This window comes from Gopherus evgoodei, chromosome 3, assembly GCF_007399415.2.
Source record: "Gopherus evgoodei ecotype Sinaloan lineage chromosome 3, rGopEvg1_v1.p, whole genome shotgun sequence".
Taxonomy (NCBI): Eukaryota; Metazoa; Chordata; order Testudines; family Testudinidae; genus Gopherus; species Gopherus evgoodei.
This window is the reverse complement of record NC_044324.1, coordinates 172,177,686-172,201,616: the sequence shown is the minus strand read 5'-3', so window position 1 is coordinate 172,201,616 and position 23,931 is coordinate 172,177,686. Positions and strand designations below refer to the sequence as shown.

Sequence of the window (23,931 nt, the reverse complement as noted above, 5' to 3'; positions counted from 1 at the left end):
TTGGGTGCATGTGGTTACGCGTGCTATACATATGTCCTTAACTGTCCACTAATTTGAAACAATTTTACTAATCAGAAGCCTTGGCCTACTAAGATATACCTCTCTCTTGCTGCTTCATCAGGAATCCCTAGACAAATTTCTCGATCAAATCTTCCAGCGCGCCTCAATGCTGGGTCCAACGAGTCTGGTCTGTTAGTAGCTCCAATGACTAGGACCTGAGCAGTGGCAGCCAGGTTATTCAGGTCTGAGTATGGAAGGCAATAAACAAGTACTCAGAAAAGAGATATATCTTCCTGTTGGAACATCACTGTTAATGCTACTCTTCTTAGACACATGCTGCAAGAACATATTTATTCTTGATCATAGTTGGGAAACCATTTACTGTTATGCAAAACAGCCTGAAGCGGCTTCTCTTTTAACCATGAAAATTTCTAGGCACTTATCTTTATTTCCATTAGCAACATAGTTTGTTCTTTATACAATCTCAGGCATTTGAAACAACATTTACATAGCACTTTTCCAACACATATGTTTACATAGCACTGAAAGACTTTCAAGGGTGCTGTATAAACTGTTCTGTAAATGACAACAGTCAGGAATATTTTCTCTTCACACTCAAAAGCAGCCACATTCAGGATGAAATGCAGCAACTGTTAATAGTACATAATGACATTGCAACACAGGACAGGAAGTTAATACCATGATATCCAGAAAAAGTGAAGAGTGTCACACTGGATCACGAGGGAAAATCTAATAAGGCAGAAATAAGTCATATGGAAAGGATTTTAACCAGGGAATTGGTCTTAATATCCCCTGCTTCTGCAAAAATACTTTGGGATCTTCAACTGCCACAATTGTTCAGAGCTCAATTTAAATCTAATTTTAAACAAGTTAAAACCAAAACTGGACTTCAAAAGAGGGGAGAGGTTAATTTAAAAAATAAAAGTATGTTAATTTCGTTGCTGAAACTGACCATCCATACAGGTTAGAAGCTGGGCGACAATTCTCCGCTCCATGTCTTTCGAGGCAACTTCTCTTTTTGGGGTGATTGCATCAATCTCGTCTATGAAAAGGATGCATGGTGCATTGGACTAGGAACAAGAACACCACAATAATCACTCTCGATACACATAGCATATAATAAGTAATAATTTAAGAAAAGTGGTTCTCCCATTTGAAAGCTTAAAAGATATAGTACAGCAAGTGCTGTCACATACTCTGAACAACCACCCAGCCTCAAATCCCAGCACCCCCCTACCCCCTGCTCTCTTCATTCTCTTAGAGAAGCCAAGTACACTATGGAATTGGATCATGAGGAAACTAAAGCATGAGTTTTTTAAAAATATATTTTATGTTGCTTTGTGTCTTCTACAGATACTGCATTGTTGTGCTTTTGCTGATTTGACAATATTTAAGCCCAAGACAGAAGCTGAGGCATTTAAATTTTTGTTTGGCAAGAAGTCACTAATGCTGTAGAATATGGAGAGCTAACACCATGCAATCGGCAAGGGGCAGGCGTGGGAGATAATGGAAACTATTTGCCAACTCAGATTACTAGAAGAGTTGGATCATGTTCAAGGAGCTAAAGCAGGGAGCACACAAATCATTACAGATTTCCGTAACATTTCATTTAATGAACTCCAAGTTCATAAAAGGATAACGCTAATAAAAAGTAGCACTTATCTGGCACTTTGATTCACCAGTGTATTTAAACATTAACTAATCCTTAAAAAAAAGTATGCGACAGGCAAACACAGAGAAGCTTCTCTATTAGATCTGCCAATGCCTCTCAGCATAGAAAGGCAGAGTTAAAGGAAGGACACCGCCAAAGCTGTCAAGCCAGTGCAGCATGTGCGCCACCTAGCTGCCACCGAGCATTATTTCTCTGAGTTTATCAGCACTTTTGGTACAGAAAGAGCATAATTTTGCTATGCAGGGATTATAGTACCAGACATATGGCGCATGCTAGAATACAAGTTTTTTGTTCACGAGACCCAAGAGTCACTGAAAAAGCAATTGAAGATAACAAATGTAAGGGGCTAAGATTAAAAAAAAATTTTTTTAAATTGAAACATGCTTCATGCAATAAATTCCACTGAAAAAGTTGATAGCTAAGGACCAGACCATTTTAAATGCAAAGAATATTTAAAAAACAAACAAACAAACAAAAACAACAACCCACATTATCCATTTTATACCATGATTTTGGTTCTCGTTTCCTTATTGTTAGTAATAAAAGCTTTTTAAATTCAAAACAACAGCTCAGGTTCATATTGGGACAGAAACTAACATGACTCCACAATCCTTGCTTCCTCTGAATCCCATTAAGGCTTGTGAATATGTTGTGAGGCCTCAAAATAGCGGTGATGGTGGAGAATGGAAATGGAAAAGCAAGCATTGTCAAAAGGCAGATATGGAGGACTCTCTAGGGAATTATACAGAGATGTACTTAAAAGTGATTTTTATTAAGTAGCATCCCCCTCAACCCCTTCTGCTTTTCTTTGCTCTCATGGAGAACCAGACAGACCAAGACACTCTCACATCAGTGTTTGGTCATCACCAACCTGGGCTGGATTTCAGCCAGTAATCCAGCGGTGCTCTTGTGTATTTAAGACTGTGCAGATATGGGAAGAGTTAATCCTAACTTTTTTTCTTGGATTCCTAGCTCTTTCCTTTCAATTTCTTATTTCATACTAATATCATTAAATGTATCCAAATTCACAGACCTAATGAAGAGATCAACTTCTTAAGTAACACAGAGTAGTAATTACTCCAATGTATACAAAAGCCAAGTATTTTATGTAGTGAACTGCCTAACAGAGTGACTACACAATAATAATTGTATTACAGTTTATATTTACATTGAAGGCTCTTTGGGGCAGGTATTGTCTTTTTGTTCTGGGTTTGTACAGCACTTAGTACAATAGGGTCCCAGGTTCTACTAATACAAATAATTCAATCTTAATTTCAAATTGCAGCAGCAGCAAGGGACCATTAAAAGGTTTTATGAAGAGAAAGGATCAAGCAATTTATTAGCTCAGCTCCCTGGCCTCACCACAGCTTGTTCAAACAACTCTCTCAGCTTCTGTTCAGACTCCCCAGAGACTCCTGATACAATTTCAGTAGCAGCTACTTTGAGCATCGGCAGTTCAAGTTCCTAGAATAAATGTAAAGAACATGGTTATGAAATCTCAAAACCATTTCCTCTTAGCAGGATTTTCTTTGACTAAGTCCCCTAGAACCAGTATTTATACAATGTATGTTATCATAATACTTTACACTTTTAAAGGAGCCTTTCAAGAGAAGTTTTCAAAGTGCTTTAGAAACACATGCAACAGCCCTACATCTAAGTGATCGGAGGCACTTAACCAAATGAATAGAGCTGGGAACAGAATCCAGGTTTCCTGGCTCCCACTTTTACAGCTTAATAGCATTGCCACTGATTACAAAACACTAAGGGCTTGGCTACACTGGAGAGTTGCAGCGCTGGTGGTGGGTTTACAGCGCTGCAACTTAGTAACCGTCCACACCTGCAAGGCACATCCAGCGCTGCAACTCCCTGGCTGCAGCGCTGGCTGTACACCTGGTCTGCTTGGGGTATAAAGACTGCAGCACTCGTGATGCAGCGCTGCTCGTCAAGTGTGGCCACCAAAAGCGCTGTAATTGGCCTCCAAGGTATTAGGAGGTATCCCAGAATACCTGTTCAGCCACTCTGCTCATCAGTTCGCACTCTACTGCCCTGGCCTCAGGTGACCTGCCCTTTAAATGCCCCAGGAATTTTAAAAATCCCCTTCCTGTTTGCTCAGCCAGGTGTGGAGTGCAGTCAATCAGTGACCATGCCTCCACGCTCCAAACGAGCCCCAGCATGGAGCAATGGCGAGTTGATGGACCTCATCAGTGTTTGGGGTGAGGAAGCTGTGCAGTCACAGCTGCACTCCAGCTGTAGGAATTACAATACCTATGGGCAGATATCAAAGGCCATGATGGAAAGGGGCCATGACCGGGACGCGGTGCAGTGCAGGGTTAAAGTAAAGGAGCTGCGGAGTGCCTACTGCAAAGCCCGCAAGGGAAACCGCTGCCCAGGGGCTGCCCCCACGACCTGCCGTTTTTACAAGGCGCTGGATGTGATACTTGGGGGTGACCCCACTGCCAATCCGAGGACCACGAGGGACAGTTCAGAGCAGGGAGAGGAGAGGGAGGTGGAGGGGGGGGAGGAAACCGAGAGTGAGGGTACTGGGGTTGGGGGAGACACCCCAGAGTCTCAGGAGGCATGCAGCCAGGAGCTCTTCTCAAGCCAGGAGGAAGCTAGCCAGTCACAGCAGCTGGAACTTGTTGGTGAAGAAGCAGCAGAGGAGTGGGTTCCCGGTAAGCAGCTTTTATTTTCAGGATGGAAATGTTTCAGGAGAGGAGGGGGGGGTTAGAGCTGCATGCATGCATGCCTAGATGTGGAATAGCCCATTGATGTGGTCTAACACATGGCGGTAACTGGCTTCGGTAATCTCTTCAAAAGTTTCTGCCAGAGTGTGGGCAACGCGCTTGCGCAAGTTTATAGGGAGAGCCACCGTGGTCCTTGTCCCAGTCAGGCTAACGCATCTGCGCCATGAGGACTGGGGGGACCATTGCTGCACACAGGCAAGCTGCATAGGGGCCAGGGCGGAATCCGCATTGCTGTAGAAGACCCTCCCTTGCTTCCCAGGTAACACGCAGCAGTGAGATATCTTCCAGGATTAACTCCTGTGGAAAATGTAGGGATAGTGTTCAGTGCAGGTCCCCCCGCAGCTCTCTGCTTTCCCCAACGCACAGAAATCCCAGTGCAGCCCTGAACCAATCAGTTCCCCTTCCCAGGGGGAAGCCGCGGCAGCAAGATGGCTTCCAGGATTAATTAATTCCTGCACTCATTCCCCCTTACTCACCATGTCTTCGCTGCTGTGGGCTCTCTGTGCTGTGTTTGGTATGTGGAAAGTATGCTAAAGTGAGACTGTGAACTCCATTGTGATTATACACAATGCTGCCTTTCTGTTAAATGTTTCAATTTTTGTCTTTTTTCTAATAACAGTGTCCTTGACTACTGCTAGAAATGGACTGGCCTTATCACAGACCGCTGAAAAGCTACAAAACCTGAGGAAAAAGCCAAAGAAAAGCAAAGAAGATATGGTGAAAGCAGTTCTGAATCAGTCTGCCAGAGAGAGTAAGAAGCTGCAGGACTGGAGAGAGAAAATGCAGCACTGGCGGGAAAGAGAAAGCAGGAGAAAGGAATTGGCTAAGAAGAAAAGCACAAAGCAGCTGATAAGCCTCCTGGCGTGCCAAAAGGACTGTATCCAGTCACTCGTAGCCATGCAGGCAGAGCACTACCATCTGCCCCCACCCCCCGTCACAAAGCTCTCTCCCTTGTGCCCCAATGTCAGCTCCAAACCCCCTTCCCCAGCATCCAGGTTCTTACCACCACCAGCTGCCCCCAATACCTGTACGTTCACCAACCAGCCCTGAGAACTACGACCCTTACCCTCTGCACTCAACCCCCATTACCATGCAGTATTTTCATCCTGAAGTGCAGCAGTCATTGCACAGCACTCCAGACAGGACATATTCAGACCTGTGACTGTACAGTTCACCACCCCACCCCTCTGCTCTTTTAGGTTCCCAAAATGTTGTGTCTGTCAAGAAAGTTATTTTCTTTTCAATAAATGAATTCTTGTCTTTGAAAACAGTCTTTATTATTGCAGAAAGTGAAAGATACCATAGCCCAGGAAAGAAACATGCACTGCAAATCATCTTAGGAAAAACAGATTCCTACTAACATTGTAACCACTGCACTTCACTCCCGTGCAAGGCACCAAACATTACTGTTGGTTTTCAGCCTCAAATTCCTCCCTCACGGAAGCCCTAATCCTTGTAGCCCTGTGCTGGGCCTCTCTAATAGCCCTGCTCTCTGGCTGTGCAAATTCAGCCTCCAGGCGTTGAACCTCGGAGGTCCATTCCTGACTGAATGTTTCACCCTTCCCTTCACAAATATTATGGAGGGTACAGCACACGGATATAACCACAGGGATGCTGCTTTCCCCCCCAAGTCTAGCTTCCCATAAAGAGAATGCCAGCACCCTTTTAAACGGCCAGAAGCACACTCCACAGTCATTCGGCACCAGCTCAGCCTATAGCTGAACCGGTCCTTGTTCCTGTCAAGCTTCGCTGTATACTGTTTCATGAGCCAAGGCATTAACGGTAAGCGGGGTCTCCAAGGATCACAATGGGCATTCGACGTCCCCTACTGTGATCTTCCGGTCTGGGAAAAAAGTCCCGGCCTGCAGCTTCCTGAACAGGCCACTGTTCCGAAAGATGCGTGCTTCATGCACCTTTCCAGGCCAGTCTGCGTAAATGTCAATGAAACGCCCACGGTGATCCACAAGCGCCTGGAGAACCTCAGAGAAATACTCCTTCCGATTAATGTACTCGGATGCTAGGTGGGGTGGTGCTAGAATAGGAATATGCGTCCCATCTATCGCCCCTCCACAGTTAGGGAAACCCATTTGTGCAAACCCATCCAGAAGGTCCTGTACATTCCCCAGAGTCACGGTTCTTCTTAGCAGGATGCGATTAATGGCCCTGCAAACTTGCATCAACACGATTCCAATGGTCGACTTTCCCAGTCCAAACTGGTTCCCGACCGATCAGTAGCTGTCTGGAGTTGCCAGCTTCCAGATTACAATAGCCAGCTGCTTCTCCACTGGCAGGGCAGCTATCAATCTTGTGTCTTTGTGCTGTAGGGTGGGGGCAAGCTCCTCACACAGTCCCATGAAAGTGGCTTTTCTCATCCGAAAGTTCTGCAGCCACTGCTCATCATCCCAGACTTCCATGACGATGTGATCCCACCACTCAGTGCTTGTTTCTCGAGCCCAAAAGCGGCGTTCCACAGTGCTGAGCATATCCGTTACTGCCACAAGCAATTTAGCGTCACATGTGTCAGGCGACTCGATATCATCGTCGGACTCCTCACTGACACTTTGGAGCTGAAGGAAGAGCTCAACTCCCAAACGTGATGTGCTGGCGACACTCATCAGCAAAGTCCTTAGCGCTCGGGCTCCATTTCCCACAGAAATTGCGCTGCACACACCGTTGGGAGACTCACGATGGAGCCAAACGTGGACGGAAAAACAGTGACTGATGGGATGTGAAGCGATGCACCATGGGGCGTTGGGACAGGAAGCGGAATGACCCGCACCCTTCCGTCCCCTTCCCACAACCCACGGCGCCAAAATGGGACGAGGTGCTCTGTGGGATAGGTGCCAACAATGTACCACTCCCAACAGCACTGCAAATGTGGCCACACTGCAGCACTGGTAGCTGTCAGTGTTGCCACACTGCAGCGCTGTCCCTACACAGCTGTACGAAGGCAGCTGTAACTCCCAGCGCTGCACAACTCCAAGTGTAGCCAAGCCCTTAGTCTATACACTGATGTCTGAACTATGAGGAATGCTGATTTCAGTGACAAACTTAAGAGGGCTTGTCAACATGAACATTTAGTTCATGGCAAACTTGAGAGTAATCTACCCCACAGTAGCATGCTGAGCACTAGATGTCCATGTGCATCCTAACAGTTCCTTAGTGTGTTTTGAAATGGGAGTACGTCAAAGCACACAAAGGAACTGTCAGTGTGCATCAGCAGGGTCCACACCAACACATAGTGCACGACAGATAAGCATATGGTAGATTTACATCCCAGCTTGCAGTGAAGTACATTTGTGTAGGCTAAAAATACCCAAGATTTAATTCCAAGAGAGTCTATCAACTTTATGCAATAAAAGCCTGCAAGTTTTCATTTTGAAAAAAGCTGTGTTGCAACAGTTCATAATTTATGTATAATTTCCAAACTATGTAACCTACGGCCATTTAAGTGAATACAGCAACAAAAAACAAGAAAAGAGATACTGTATTGACAAGCCTGGCAATAAAGTCCTCCATTTATCCCCAGAACAGACAGTGATAGTGCAACTGCTCCATAATACCATAAGCTGTCTCTACCCTGAATTGTAGGTACCCTGTACAAGTAGAAAGTAGCTTATTCTCATTACTAAAATGCAGAAACAATCCCTGACATCTCTGATGACATCAGCTGTAACAGGGGTGGGAAAACTACGGCCCCTGTCCAGCCCATCAGATGTTTTAATCCAGCCCTTGAGATCCTGCAAGGGAGCAGAGTCTGGGGCTTAACCCGCTCCGGCGCTCCAGCAGGGACAACGACTTGCCCCACTCCACGCGTTCCATGACTCCAGGAAGCAGCATGTCCCTGCTCTGGCTCCTATGCATAGAGGCAGCCAGGGGGTTCCATATGCTGCTCTTGCCCCAAGCTGCTCCCTTTGGCTGGGAACTGCGGCCAAAGGGAGCTGCAGGGGCAGCACCTGCGGACGAGGCAGCGCGCAGAATACCTGGCCACACCTCCGCGTAGGAGCCGAAGTGTGGATATGCCACTGCTTCTGCGAGCCGCTTGAGGTAAGTGCTGCTGGGAGCTTGCACCCATAACCTTCTCCCACACCACAACCCACTGCCCCAGTCCTGATCCCCCTCCACCCTCTGAATCCCCCTGTCCCAGACCAGAGCCCCATCCCGCACCCCAAACCCCTCCTCCCCAGCCCCACCCCAGAGACCTCAGCTCTCCATACCCCAGCCCCTTTCTGCACCCCTCATTTCTGGCCTCACCCCAGAGCCCACATCCCCAGACACACCCCAACCCCCAATTTCATGAGCATTCCTGGCCCACCATACAATTTCCATACCCAGCTGTGGACCTCAGGCCAAAAAGTTTGCCCACCCCTGAGCTATAAGGATGCCACCTGTAGAGGTGGCTGTTTGACATCATACCAAAAGGCCCCATAACCTCAGCCATGCTGAACACAATGCCATCTACAGCCTCAGAAACAACTCTGACATCATAATAAAAAAGGCTGACAAAGGAGGTACTGTTGTCATCATGAATAAATTGGAACATGACCAAGAGGCTGCTAGACAGCTCTCTAACACCACATTCTACAGGCCATTATCCTCTGATCCCACTGGGATTACCTAAAGATACTACATCATCTGCTAAAAAAACCTCCCTGACAAAACATAGGAACAAATCTGTACAGACACATGCCTAGAACCCCGACCAGGAGTATTCCATTTGCTACCCAAGATCCATAAACCTGGAAACCCTGGACACCACATCATCTCAGGCATTGGCATCCTAACATCAGGACTGTCTGGCTATGTGGACTCTCTCCTCAGGCCCTACGCTACCAGCACTCCCAGTTATCTTCGAGACACCATTGACTTCCTGAGGAAACTACAATCCATTGGTGATCTTCCAGAAAACACCATCCTGGCTACCATGGATGTAGAAGGCCTCTATACCAATATTCCACACAAAGATGGACTACAAGCTATCAGGAACACTATCCCCGATAATGTCACAGCTAACCTGGTGGCTGAACTTTGTGACTTTGTCCTCATCCACAACTATTTCACATTTGGGGACAATATATACCTTCAAGTCAGCAGCACTGCTATGAGTACCCGCATGGCCCCACAGTATGCCAACATTTTTATGGCTGACTTAGAACAATGCTTCCTTAGCTCTTGTCCCCTAACACCCATCCTCTACTTGCGCTACATTGATGACATCATCATCATCTGGACCCATGGAAAAGAAGCCCTTGAGGAAATCCATGATTTCAATAATTTCCATCCCACCATCAACCTTAGTCTAGATCAATCCACACAAGCGGCCCATTTCCTAGACACTACTGTGCTAATAAGCAATGGTCATATAAATACCACCCTATACCAGAAACCTACTGACCGCTATATTTACCTACGTGCCTCCAGCTTCCATCCAGGATACACCACACGATCCATTGTCTACAGCCAAGCTCTAAGATACAACCACATTTGCTCCAATCCCTCAGATAGAAACAAGCACCTACAAGATCTCTATCAAGCATTCTCAAAACTACAATACCCACCTGCTGAAGTGAAAACACAGATTGACAGAGCCAGATGAATACCCAGAAGTCACCTCCTACAAGACAGGCGCAACAGAGAAAATAACAGAACCCCACTAGCCGTCACCTTCAGCCCCCAACTAAAACCTCTCCAGTGCATCATCAAAGATCTACAACCTATCCTCAACGATGATCCCTCACTCTCACAGATTTTGGGAGACAGACCTGTCCTCGCTTACAGACAGCCCCCACCTGAAGCAAATATCACCAGCAACTACACATCACTGAACAAAAACACTAACCCAGGAACATATCCTTGCAACAAAACCCAATGCCAACTCTGTCCAGATATCTATTCAAGTGACATCATCATAGGACCTAATCACATCAGCCATATCATCAGGGGCTCATTCAGCTGCACAACTACCAATGTGATATATGCCATCATGTGCCAGCAATGCCCCTCTGCCATGTATATTGGCCAAACCGGACAGACTCTATGCAAAAGAATTAATGGACACAAATCTGACACCAGGAATCATAACACTCAAAAACCAGTAGAAGAACACTTTAACCTGTCTGATCATTCAATGACAGACCTGCAGGTGGCAATTCTGCAACAGAAAAGCTTCTAAAACAGACTCAAAGGAGAAACTGCTGATCTGGAATTGATATGCAAACTAGATACAATCAATTTAGGCTTAAATAGGGACTGGGAATGGCTGAGCCATTACAAGGGGAGATAGATTCAATGTTTGTAAGTATTCTCACATGTCTTATCAAACTGTCTGTACTATCTTGATTATTACTTCAAAAGTTTCTCTCTCTTACTTAATTGGCCTCTCAGAGTTGGTAAGACAACTCCCACTTTTTCATGCTCTCTGTACGTGTATATGTATCTCCTCAATATATGTTCCATTCTATGCGTCCGAAGTAGTGGGCTGTAGCCCACAAAAGCTTATGCTCAAATAAATTTGTTAGCCTCTAAGGTCCACAAGTACTTCTGTTCTTTTAGAGGATACAGACTAACACAGCTGCTACTCTGAAACCTGTTTGATGAGGACAGATCACCACCTTATTTGACAGAGGCCAAACAGCTGTTGTATAGTAACTTCCAAGTTTAACGTCATAGGATTACCTCCCCATGGAGTCAGCCATATCACAACCCAAAACAGATTTCACCCCCTTTTTCAAAAAATCCAGGCTGAAAATCCATTCCTTGTGAGTGCTTGCAAGACGAAACTGAGCTTTTAATGCAATATTTTCCCCCTGCATGAGGATCTATCAAGGAATAATCCTGATTCAGATTGCATTTCTGTTATTTAAATTCTAATGGATGTTTATTTTGAGGTGAGAAGGGAAGAGGAAAGATAGATAAAAGCAAAGAGGAGAACATTCTAATCTATCTGCCCTCTCTCTATCTTAAGTCTGATTAAAAGAGCAGACAGGAGGAAGGGAAAGCACATATTAAGGCAGTCTCACCCCAGCAATTGCCTGCGCTAGTAATGTCTTTCCACACCCTGGGGGTCCATGTAAAAGAAATCCTCGAGGTGGGACCACACCTAAGTGATTGTATACTTCAGGGTGACGCACGTGTATCAGCATCTTGCATACCTCCTGTTAGAAAGAAGATAAAAATAAAGTAGATAGAGGAAAATAATGTAAACACTAAAATGCACAGAAGGATAACTTGTGTCTCACTTATTTCAGTGCCTGATATTAGGGAGGTCAGTTCAGGTTAAGATCTATAGCTAGTCTTGCTGCCCTCATCAATCGGCGAGAGACAACCCTTTCCGTTGCCAATGATTTGCTGAGTTGCTATGCAAATCAGTCCTGCTTGGGCTCCAGCTCCCTCATTTTGTATATATGTAGTTTTATTCACTGTTTTCTCTATCCCATAAGTAACACAGAAAGGGTTTAATTAAAACTAACCTTCAGAGTTTCATCACTGCCTCCCACATCGTCAAATTTCACTAAAGGGAACTGCAGCTCTGGTCCTTTAGTTTTAACTGCAAGAAGAAAAAGGAAGGGAATAAATGAAGTTATTAAAATTTGAACACAGCAGAAGCCAGTGGTTGCAAACCCCAACAAGACAGACACTGATCTGAACACTTGGGTAAAAGATTATACAAAACAAATTATTTCTTATGCAACAGTCACAGGACTGGACTATTTTCTAGCACCACATGAAGGAGGAATGTCTTCCTGAAAGGCCCCAGCCGAAAAGTCAACATTTCAGAAACGCAGAATATCTCTGATCCCAACTGCTACAGCTACCAACCACCCACATACCCAGTAAGCCACTTCAGAAATAGTAGCTCTCACCTTTCTGCTTACGCAAAACAGATTCTATTTCTTCATCTACATCTTGAGATTCCTCTTTCCTTCTTTTTCGTCTCTTACTCTTTGTCTTCTTTCCTTCACTCTCCAAAAAAGAGAGGTCTTTTGATTTCTAGAGCATAAAACACAGAATGATATGAATGAGTCTTCAAATATTTAGTACATAAAATGATTTAGGCACACAAAGGATTGACCATACCTTGTCTCTTACCATTCTCATAATATTTATGCATGAAGCACCATGTGTGTCTTCAGATTTTGTTTGTTCTGTTCTTTCAAATGTCTGTAGAAGAGCTCAATCATTTATTACTTGGTTTTTACTAAGGATTGTTTAAATTGATATTTTTTTTTTGTTTGGTTGGTTGTTTTTTTTTGGGCACTGAAGTTCCAGAAAAAAAATAGTACACATAAACTAGAAAAAGATCCAAGAATAAAAAGCTGATTTAAGTTAGGACTCATCTATACAGGAACGTTATTCCAGAATAAGGTAGGCTGCGAATTTAAAGCACAATAGTGATTCCAATATAACTCTCTGTGTAGACACCTCTATTCTTGAATAAGAGCATCCATGTGAGTTGCTATTCTGAAATAGATATTCCAGTATATTCTGCAGTAGCTATTCTGGACAGTTTTCCCATGCAGACAAGCCCTGAATTTCATAATTACTGCAAAGCAACAAATACTGTGTCTTAATACGGCTTTGTGTGTGTGTATATATTATATATATAAAAATAAAACAACTCCATTAGAAACATTAATTACCAGTAACACTCTGTTTGTACAACACTTAGCGCGGTGGGATCCTGATTCGTAAGTAGGGCATCTAGATGCTACGGTAATACAACTACTAATCACCACCAATACTGTAGTGAATATTGTGCAATTAACTCGGGTCATCGCTATATATGCAAGAAAAATACAAATGAGAGAATGGACAGATGAAATTGTGCATCTTGTTAACCATGTGTTTTGTTTTTAAACACAATATGGTGGACTTTTTATTCCACAATGATCCCCCTGCTACTCCATCTCCCCTTGTAGGGGCAAACACTGTCATTTTAGTCCTAGTAGGAATTTTCCACATCCACCATCAACTTTATGTAAATCAGTCAGCACGGTATAATAGTGAATAGGATGATATGCCTTGTCCACTAGAGAAGAAAAACATCAACTCCACAATATGCCTTTTAGCCACTGAACAAGGACAAAGAGGTCCTGGGGAGTCTCTTAATCCCCAAACTCCTGTATGTTCCCAACTGAAAATCCTCTGGTTCTGTTTTTGAACACTTTCCATCCTTAAAAACTGGCTCTGGGGTGGCAATGTCACCATAAGGATATTTTTAGATACACTGAGAATACATTGCCTTAAAGGGTCAATGTAATCACATTTCTTCCTGAAGGCATTTTGCTGACTTTTGTTAAAGAACACCTAAAATTCCTATAACTGAAAGAAAGACATCTGTCACGGAGTCCCCGGACAATGCTCTGGAAATGCTCCCTACAAAGCCAGTCAGGACTCTGGTGAAGTCTCCTCTCTCTGAGAAGACTGTCTTCAGGGCAAGAAGCTCACATGGCTTCACCTTCTTGGATTTGACCTTGGAGCATTCAGCATCCTCTGCCCTTCCATTCGCTTCCCACAGCAAGTCTGCCCAGGCAGAGTCCTGGGAAAGCCAGAAGGTCCTGCACCCCAACTTTGCAGTCAGACATGACTCTTAGCTAGCCAGTAAAACAAAGATCTATTAGATGACAGGAAAACAGTGTAAAACAGATCTTGTAGGTACAGAGAACAGGACCCCTCCGCTGGGTCCATTTTGGGAGGCAGTGAGCCAGACAACCAAGTCCGCACCTCACGCCACTTCCCCAGCCAGCCCCCAACTGACTCACTCTCCAGCCCCTCCTCCTGTCCCTTTCCTGGGCCAGCAGGTCACCTGATTCTTTTGTTCTCCAACACCTCTGGCTATCACCTTGCGGGGGGGGGGGGGAGGGAGGGCCCAGGCCACCTGTTACCAGGAGACAGAGTGTCAACCATTTATGTACACTGTCCCTTTGCTTGGCAACAATTACATCCCCTTATCCCATCGCCTAGAGACTTAAGAAATGCATAGGGGAAATTGAGGCATCCCTACAGTATTCAGAGGAAACATTAAGAACAGTCCCACTTCGTCACAACATCAAAGAAGTATATTTCTCTTTTCACTTCGTAAACTGTGGCCCTTTATGTCAACTGACAATGGGCCTACTCAACACATGTCATAATATTTAGCCAAACAGTGTCTTGTCAGGTATTATATAATATCTAGTAACATGCTGTCATGAATATTGAGTGATGTATTTACAGGTTGTATATAAAGCGTTATGCATATGTGCTAGAAATATGCTCTTCAAATAAGTTTTGGAGGCATGTGGATTTCCACAAAGGAACGTCAGATTTCCCTGTCTGCACGGTTCAAGCTAGCAGGCTGACTGAAAACCAGTACAGCTTGATTACAAAGGACAATTAAAGTACATTTACACCTGAGTTAAACAAAGTGATGGAGCCAACTGAGAAAACAAATTGATCAGAGGACAAAGGGACTTAATGCCTGCACCTAAAGAACCAGCAGTAGTGGAGAGGAGATTTGTCTGGGTTTACTCGTCAAGGGGTTCATTTAAAAAGTATTTTGTACTATAAAAGGGAAGAATAGGGAAAAAGGATCAGCATCCTCTGATTCTGTGAATAGTGGATCCACCTTCTTGAGCGGCTGGAGACACTGATAGCTTGATGTAAGTCAGAAAGCTGTTCAGGCAATGATTGCAGTTCGTTAAAGTTAAGTTTGGTCACTAGAAAGCAAGATGGGTTTTCCTTTTTGTTTGTAACCAGACCTGTCTCTTTCTCTCGCTTAGTATCACTTAAATCTATGTTCCTCATCAATAAACTTATGCTTAGTGTTACTACAACCCATATGCTGTGCTGTGTATTAAACACAGCTAGACCATGGATTCTCAGACTGGAGGTTGGGACCCCTCAGAGGGTCACAAGGTTATTACATGGGGGGTTAATGGTGTTAAATATTTTAACAAGTGTTTTTAATTTAAAAGGAGGATCGCATTCAGAGGCTTGCTATGTTAAAGGGGTCACCAGTACAAAAGTTTGAGAGCTACTGAGCTAGACTAACAGGCTGGCATGTACCCTGTCTCTTTGGAGGCAGTGAACTTGGTAATTTCTGTGACAGTTCAATGAGAGGGACTGGATACTACAAAGAGATATCTCTGGGAAACTCAGGAACTGGGGTTCACTGAATGTTACCTACCTGGCAGAGCCTCAAGGAGTTTGCTGGTGAGGTGGACAGAGGGGTGTGGCAAGGAGCTTTGCACAGGTTAAGCTCCAGCAAAAAACTTACCTCTCTGCCTCAGCAAGAGAAACACCCAGTGGCTTATGGTTCTGGACAGTACTTTGCACTGTTTCCCCTATCTGTCAGTCTCCCCTGTTTGCGTGGGACTTGCACACAGCAACAGAAGCCATTAAAAAAAAATTGAGAAAATGTGATTGTAAAACCACAAAAATGGGCAGGGTAACTTGGTCACGTGTGGTTCCTGAAACTATTTTTGACTAATTTTTTTTAAATTAACTAGATTTCCAGTCTTTCAATCTTGAGCATCTCAAACATAAAGACGATGTTTTTAAAAAAAGCCTTTGATACAGTACAAATTTGTCTTGCATAAGAACATATAATCTAGTGTTGTTTGCACCAGAACATTTTTGGCAGCTACAATACTTATTGAAAAAAGATGGCACCAAGCAACTAAGCCAGTCTTTCATCATAACATCTTATATTTACAGAGTGCTTCACAAAAATTAAAATCCACACACTGCTTCTTCCACCAATGCAATAACCTGTAGGTTGAAACACTGTAGGTATATTAAAAAAAAAACAGGTTTGCATTACCCACTAAAGGCTCAAACTTGTTTTTACATACATTGTGCATCTTGGTGGCATGAGGAAGAACAAGTCTGTTTTTCACACTGTACTTCTAAGTATTGTCACATAAGGTAAGAAATGTATTAAGCTCCAATGCATATGCCATGTTAAGTGGTATCAGATTTAAAAGAGAAGCTACCTCAGATATCTGTTTCCTTTCCTCTTCTTCCTCACACAGGTCAATTAAGAAGTTGTCTTCTTTTCTACCTGGGGTTTTATCAATAAACCAGCCACCTTCAGAGATCCTAGTATCAAGTGGGGTGCCAGACAGAAGAGCACTAGTTCTGGGTGCTGTCACTTGTGCAGGGCTACTGGTTTCTGTTGGCTCATTCTTGGGAGTTGCTGGAAGAGAATCAGGATCTCTTTTCCGGTATAAGGTCAGCAGAGAGCTGTTCAGGTGATTTGTGGACTGCAAAGTTTATGTATTTAAAAGAAAATTAAAAACAAACAAAAAAAACCAATTGCTTGCAGATATCTCCCTTAGCAGGCAAACAGCCTTAGTGCAATAGTAGAGTCTTTACTCTGCCCTCTCCCCCTCCTTTGCTATGTTCCCCTTCCTCAGAAACAGCTCCCAGCCACAGTTCTGCCTCATTCTTCCCCAGGAAATAATTTCCTTTCAACTCTACAAGGTCTCCAGCTGGGGACTCCTGGCTGACGTGCTCATTCTGACAAGCCACCTGAGGTTTGTCAGAATGAGGGTATCAGCCAAGCCAATAGCAGTTTGGCAACCGAAGAGCATCATGGGCAGCCAGAATGGAGGGGGCATAGCTGGTCAGAGAATGTGGCTGGTACAACTTCCAAGATGCTAACTTTTAAGAACACCACTAGCACTGGAACATATATTTTAAAAAAAAACAAGTCTCATGATAAAGAATTATATTAAAATTCTAAACCAAAGTTTGGGCCTTTACCAGATGGTGTAAACACAGCTCTGTTTTAAAACTCTTGTATATTTTCAGCATTGATATATTTCATATGTGCACTACTGTGTTCCTTTCAATTGCATTATACCATAGAGAGTGAAATATGGACTTACTAGAGGTTCTGAGTAATCATCATCTGAGTTGTCTGTGTAGCTTTCCACATCCCTTTAGCAGAAAAGTGAGGAGACAGAAATTATGGGTACAACATACCATAACAGCACAATGAGACATCTGCACAACTAAGAGAACAAATATTCTCCCCTAGGAAGATGCTAGGCTCTCTGTGCTAGGACTACAATACTACTGTGCGTGAGACAGAGGGTAGAGAGAGAACAACTCTTCCGATGGCCTTCTCCCCCTTCCCCACAATCTAAGTCTGGTTGTGGAAGGGGGAAAACCTTCTCTCCTTAGCGCTTCCACTACCAGCTGGGCTCTCTATAGTAGATGAAGCTATTCTGGTAGTCCTGAAATCAGACTTCAAAGCCTGCTGGAACAGCTCACTCAGTTTGTGTGGCTGGAGGCCTCTGAGGAACTAAAGCTGTATTTATTTTAAAATTCTGGGGCTAGAATTCAAACCAAAGATAAAAAGGTTGGAATCATGAGCAGAATACCTCAAGGGCACAAGGAGGGAGGAGAGAGAGTTTTGTAATTATAACAAATAAAAAGATATTTTCTATGATTAGCCTGCTTTTGACTAATAGGTAACAGATTAACTGCTGAATTTGTCTTCATTAACAAAAAAAAAATACCTTAAAACATCAGTTACTCACCTCAGTACATATTTACAGCAACTGAGATAAGACATGAAATATTTATGTTTGTGTGGCAGTAAGAAGGCTTAAGCAGGCTGTAGCCTCCAGAAGGTACATGATCACACTCAGAACAGCTAATGCCAGTGTTAATCCATTCATTAAAGAGCAGCAATACACATACACATTGTGGGAAGTCAGGCAGTTTAAGCAGTGCATTATACATATGTATATATGGTTACTATAAAATTAAGATATTTCTCTGACTTCTTTAGCCATACTCAAACACTTGACTGAATTTGTTCAAAAGGTATACTCTAGGCTGCCTCCCCTTGATGAGTCCAGACCTAAATGAGCCCAGATTATCCTTGTACTATTAATCATAGAAATTAGAATTGCAAGACAGCAGTCATTGTATCTCTCCCTGCCAATGCTTGTCCTCTGGACTGTCATTATAGATATCTGCTTGAACAGGAAAATGTTAATATTTAGTAAGTTTAAAAACAAAAGTCTGGCTTTTTATTAAAGTGATTAGAGGTTTGACTACTGAAATTCAAAAGATTTGGGTATTTTGTACTGAATTCAACATACCCTGACTGGGCACAGAATTGGGCGTCAGGAAATGCAAATTCTAATGTCACCTCTAACACTAACTGGCTCTGCGCCTTGGAAAATTCACTGAAACTCTTCATCTCAGTTCTCCCATGTGTAGGGTGACCAGACAGCAAATGTGAAAAATCGGGATGGGGGTGGGTGGGGGGTAATAGGAGCCAACATAAGAAAAAGCCCCAAATATCATGACTGTCCCTATAAAAATCAGGACATCTGGTCACTCTACCCATGTCTAAAATAGTGATAACACCTCTGTGGCAAAGACAAGTTGTAAGGATTTAACAGACAGGCCTCAATTCCATAAGCTGCCCTACCCACAACGAAGCTGAATCCTTCTATCCAAAAGGATCCCTTCAATTTGGGGGTCTGTAGCCTGGTCTACCCGCGGTCCCCGTCCCCCCCCCACACTTCTAAATTAATTAACCTGAGTTAATCCCAGTGAAAAGGGAGTTGTAGTTTTTATGTGAGTTAGCAGGTTGAGTTCAAGTCTATGAGCCTGGTTCACTAGAATGTACCTTGAGTTACGAACTCCCCCAGAACCTTTTTATTTTTTCCCCAGCAAAGATCAGGCTTATGAGGGTACAAGGGCTCGCCTGTGTGGAACAGCTTGCAGGATCAGGGCCTTCACAGTAATATAGAGTTTTTTAAAGCTATAAAGCGCTATGGAAATGTTAAGTACTGACATCATTGTTAAAGTAGTCTTAAGGCAACAAGTCTTTTCACTTACTCATTCTCTTCTTGTCTGCGTCTTGCTCTTTTTGCCACATGTTCATTCTCTAAAGTTGTTAAATCTTCAAATTCTCGTTCATTACTGATTATACCAAACACTGAAAAAAACCAAAAGAACATCGATGGCAGCAAGTGCTCAACAACAATGTAGTCAGTAATTCCGAGAGCTTCTTACAGCTTCTTGGTATTTCAGTCCTGATATTAACAGACTTACCTTTCTCAACCTGAATTCTAAAGGCATTTCTTTTTCTTCGTCCATATTCTGCACTGAAAAACAATTGTATAGTGTTAGGAGCTCATTGAGGCCTTCTTTCATGTACTGTCATTCTCAGTGTAGATACAAGTTTCTAACGTGACACAATCCACAATCTTTTACACAAGTACACTCTGGAACCAGTTATGTGGAAGAGTGACTTCGGTTCAAGCTATTCCAGGTTTTTAAAAAAGATTAGGTGTAACTCAAATGGTATCATACTAAATTCAGTTTCTGGGATAAAAGGTGCAAAGTGAATCACAGTGGTCTCTGGCTAGTGGTCTTCCCAGAAGGACATTTAGTAGAGATTATGACCAGCATCATTGGCTGGATATGTAGAGCAGTGAACGGCAATATAAAAGAAGAGTCAGCCAAGTGGATTTTCATTCATCATAGGCTTGTTTGCTTTAAACTACACAATCAGAGCAAGGGACTGGACCAGGATGGGTTCTTCATGCCTAAAAGGAAAAATAATCCTATGGCTGATAATGAAAATTTCAGCCCCTTTCATCATTAGCAATGAATGTGCTCTCCCAACTTCATGATCAAATGGTTGAGTTTCCTTCTACTAACAGACCACAAATGAAACATCCTCCCAAAAAACAGAGGTTATAAACACGGACAAAGCAACCTCCTAGCCCTCCTTCAAATTCTGCCTTAAAATTCTCTTTGTTGTGATGCATTAAAAAAACCTAGAAAAGTTAGGCAACTGATAGATTAACATCAGCATCTAATTGTTTCCTTGTGCTCCCTGTTGTCTCTTATCAATCTTCAATGGTCAGATTTTCAGTGCAAGAACTATCTTTCTGTTAGGTGTTCGTACAGCACGTGGCACAATGGTTCGTAGACAGTGGCTTATACATGCCAACAATATGATGCAATTGCAAAAAGGCAAATATCCTTTTGGGGTGTATTAACAGGAGTGGTGTATGCAGGTGCAAGACAGCAAGTGTGAATAATCAGACAGAGAGGTGGGGGGATAATAGGGTCCTACATAAGACAAAGCCCCTAATATCAGGATTGTCCCAATAATATCGGGACGTCTGGTCACCCTAGTTGTACATAAGCCACAGGAAGTAATTGTTCTGCTCTACTAGGCACTGGTGAGGCCTCAGGTTGAATATTGTGTTCAGTTATGGGCACTACACTTTCGTGAAGATTGGAGAGAGTCCAGAGGAGAACAATAAAAGGTCTAGAAAACAACCTATGAGAAAAGGTTAAAAAAAAAAATGGGCCTATATAGTTTCAAGAAAAGAGAACTTATCAGATACTCCCTCAGCATTCAAATATATTAAGGGCTGTTTTAAAGAAGATGATGATAAATTGTTCTCCAAGCCCACTGAAGGTACCAGGACAAGACAATCTGTTTAATCTGCAGCAAGGGAGATTTAGTTTATATATAAGAAAAATCTTTCTAACTATAAGGATAGTTAAGTACTGGAATAGGTTACCATGGGATGTTGTTGAATCCTGTCAATGGAGGTTAAGAACAGATTAGACAAACAACTGTCAGGGATGATCTAGGTATACTTGGTCCTGCCTCAGTAAGATGGTTTCTTGTGCCCTACATTTCTATAATTCTCTGTGCTACTGCAATATGAGTAAGTTACTAGATACTACATGTCAGCCAAAGAGAATCTTGCAGTGAAAACAATTTATTTTGATTGTACTTCTTCCTTGACCAGTGATGTACTAAGCAACTTTCAATCCCAGTTTATAATAAGGTGTAATTCAGAACTGCCATGAGAAATACATTTAAATTTTACAAACAAATATGCAGATACATATTACTATATCTATTATTTAAAAAAAAAAAAAAACAGAATGCAAGGATTAAGCTTTTTGCTCACCTGTAAGTTTTCTGTAAATCAGATGCTAAAATTCCTATGTCCACATATCGGCCACATTTATTACTGCTCAGGTACTGAAATGCAGAGTTTATAGAAATGAACAAAATCTAAGACTTTTGCTGAAATTATTGACCTTCACAAATTAACATCATAAAAAAGAAAACTTAAACTGAAAAATGTAAACAGCTTGAATTTGTTTTGCACAAAAGTTATCACATTGATAAATCATTTGACAGGAAACTATTAACTATTTACACAGCCAACTGGCCACATTTACTGGGAGAAGTAGTATACTATATTTGGAGGCCAAACTAACTATTGTCATTAATTGGGGCAACTCCATAGACTTCAGTCAACAGAATAGTGATACTCAGATTGGTTAATAATTAAATCACATGTGTGTGCTGCAAAGAGATGCAGGAGACATATTAGGAAGCACAGTTTAAGTCATTAAGCAATCAGGATGCTTTTACTATCTTATAAACCAATTCAGTTATCAATTTGCACTAAGTTATTAACTTACTTGCTGTGAAACTAAAAACTAAATATGATCAGTATTATTGAAACAATGAATTCACACTACTGTGACTCTTTTGGGTAATGTTGAAGCTAAGAGGTCTGAGTATCACTGCAACTGCAACGGAGGAAGATGGTCCTGCAGCCAAGCCATTGAACTTGGAAACGGAAATCATGGGTTCTATTTCTACCGCTACTAAACTTTCTGTGCAACCTCATTTCCGTGTGTCTCAGTTCCCCATCTGTAAGAGGCAGATGATAATTTAATATCTAACAGGGGTGTTGTGAAGATAAATGTATCTTTGCAAGGTGCTTAGGGGAGTGCCACTTAAAGTATATCAATCAAATGCTATAGCATTACACCAGCTTTTACACCTGGCTTTTAGTCTGGCCTATTTTCACAATAATCATACGCTCACATGGACCACCAACTCGAGAGGGCTTGAGTAAAATCACTGCTCCCCCTCACCCCCAAATCAACAGCTCCCTGTCTCGGGTTTTCTAAAGGCATCCATTACTGTGGGATCCCAGCTCCCTCTGACAGGGGGGTGCCCAGGTGGTGTAACCCCAGGAACAAGATGACACCTTTCGGGGAGCCCAAGGACCGCGCCCAGCATGTTTTAAAGACATACACAGCGCGCGGTGCTGGCATTGGCCCTGACAAATAAACAGCCGCTCCCCTCCCCTAGACCTGAGAGCCGGGTGACGGCTCTGTAGCGCGGGGCTATGCAGGGCTGCGCTGCAGGCGCCCCTGGTTGCATACAAGGCACCAACCCCTCGTTAACCCTGGAGGAGCGCGCGAGGAAACCCGGGGGTGGGGGTGTGCGCGTGACTTGACTTCCCGGGGTTCGGGACGGGCCACAGCGAGGCAGGAGCAAGTGGGGGAAGGGGGCGGGGGTTCGGCACCTGCTTGATTCGCTGCTTCAGGCGAGGGTCCGCGAAGCTCCCCGCGCGGCCCCGCATGGCCCAGCGCCTCCGGCAGGTCTCGCCAAGCGACCCGAGGCCGCCAGACGATGGAGATCAGCCCGCTGAGCCGCTCTGGAATTCTACGCAGGCACCCATCTAGTCACCTAAACCTCCGCCCGAAAGGCCCATTCAAACTACCCAACTTTATTGGCAGTTCTGGTATTACGAACAAGCCCTGTTCTGGGCTAGGAACCGCTCACGATGCGTTTACTGCACGTCCCAAAACCCTCAGCTGCCTGGGGCTTTCCCACCCTTTTCCCTGTGGGGCTGAAGATTCCTGCCTGGCCTGAGCCCAGCCGAATTCCTTCAGCCATTTTGCATTTATAGCGTTTCTCTTGTGCGCAATAAAGCCCTGTCCGGCCATTGGGCGCTCACTTCACCATTGCTGAAGCTGCAGACATAAAACTTGGCTTGTTTTGTAGATCTCATTCAGGCGTGGACATCAGCTACCTCTTTTTAAAGTCCGGCACAAGTTGGTTGTATTGTGCTTACAGGGAGGACCCAGCAATGAACAGCATTTCAGTTAAAGCCATGCCAGTATCAGTCCGTCAATGGCATGCTATTTATTTATTATTGGTGTTATCACAGTGCCTAGAAGCCTTATGATTAAGCCAAGAAAATTAAATGAAAGCTTAGGCATCAACACAGCACTATGTTTTACAAGTCTGGCATATACAAGTCAGACATTTCCAATCCCTCCCCCCTCTTCCTGGGACTTAGACACAATGTTGTCTTGTCTGCCTTGCACATACTGCAGCTAGTAATATACATTTGTTTCTCTTGTTAATTATGTTATTGAAATAATGGGATGTGCACACATAGCCCAATTAGTAATGCAATAAGAACTTTAATTTTAGGAATGTCCTCATTTTAATGGGTTTTGTTTTATTAATGTCACCAGCATTAAATGTAAAAGTTATGATTTTAAATCCTGTGCTAACCTCCCTCCTCCCCATTTGCCCAGCTGTGGCCGCTATTAGGATTCTGTGTTTTCTCCTGGGGGATGGAAGTGGGTGGGTTTGGACTGGCATCCAGATTCCTGGGTGGGAGCCTGGGGGAG

The 23,931-nt window shown here is 43.4% G+C and overlaps 1 protein-coding gene across 3 annotated transcripts in view; it reads right to left on the bottom strand.

Moving 5' to 3' along the window:
• NVL (nuclear VCP like) overlaps positions 1-22,995 on the bottom strand; it is a 73,482-nt gene extending 50,487 nt beyond the window's left edge. The window contains exons 1-12 of one of the 3 annotated variants that reach the window (XM_030557428.1): positions 22,812-22,995; positions 21,390-21,463; positions 19,501-19,553; positions 19,285-19,384; positions 17,310-17,361; positions 16,413-16,682; positions 12,300-12,426; positions 11,907-11,983; positions 11,457-11,591; positions 3,056-3,157; positions 974-1,091; positions 100-244 (exon numbers count right to left, since the gene is read on the bottom strand). In XM_030557428.1, coding sequence (XP_030413288.1) covers positions 100-244; positions 974-1,091; positions 3,056-3,157; positions 11,457-11,591; positions 11,907-11,983; positions 12,300-12,426; positions 16,413-16,682; positions 17,310-17,361; positions 19,285-19,384; positions 19,501-19,553; positions 21,390-21,463; positions 22,812-22,868 — 1,310 coding nt within the window. In that variant the 5' untranslated portion in view covers positions 22,869-22,995. The remainder of the gene's footprint in view (positions 1-99; positions 245-973; positions 1,092-3,055; positions 3,158-11,456; positions 11,592-11,906; positions 11,984-12,299; positions 12,427-16,412; positions 16,683-17,309; positions 17,362-19,284; positions 19,385-19,500; positions 19,554-21,389; positions 21,464-22,811) is intronic. The other 2 variants (XM_030557426.1, XM_030557427.1) reach the window with 2 other exon arrangements.
• Between the last annotated feature and the right edge of the window lie 936 nt (positions 22,996-23,931).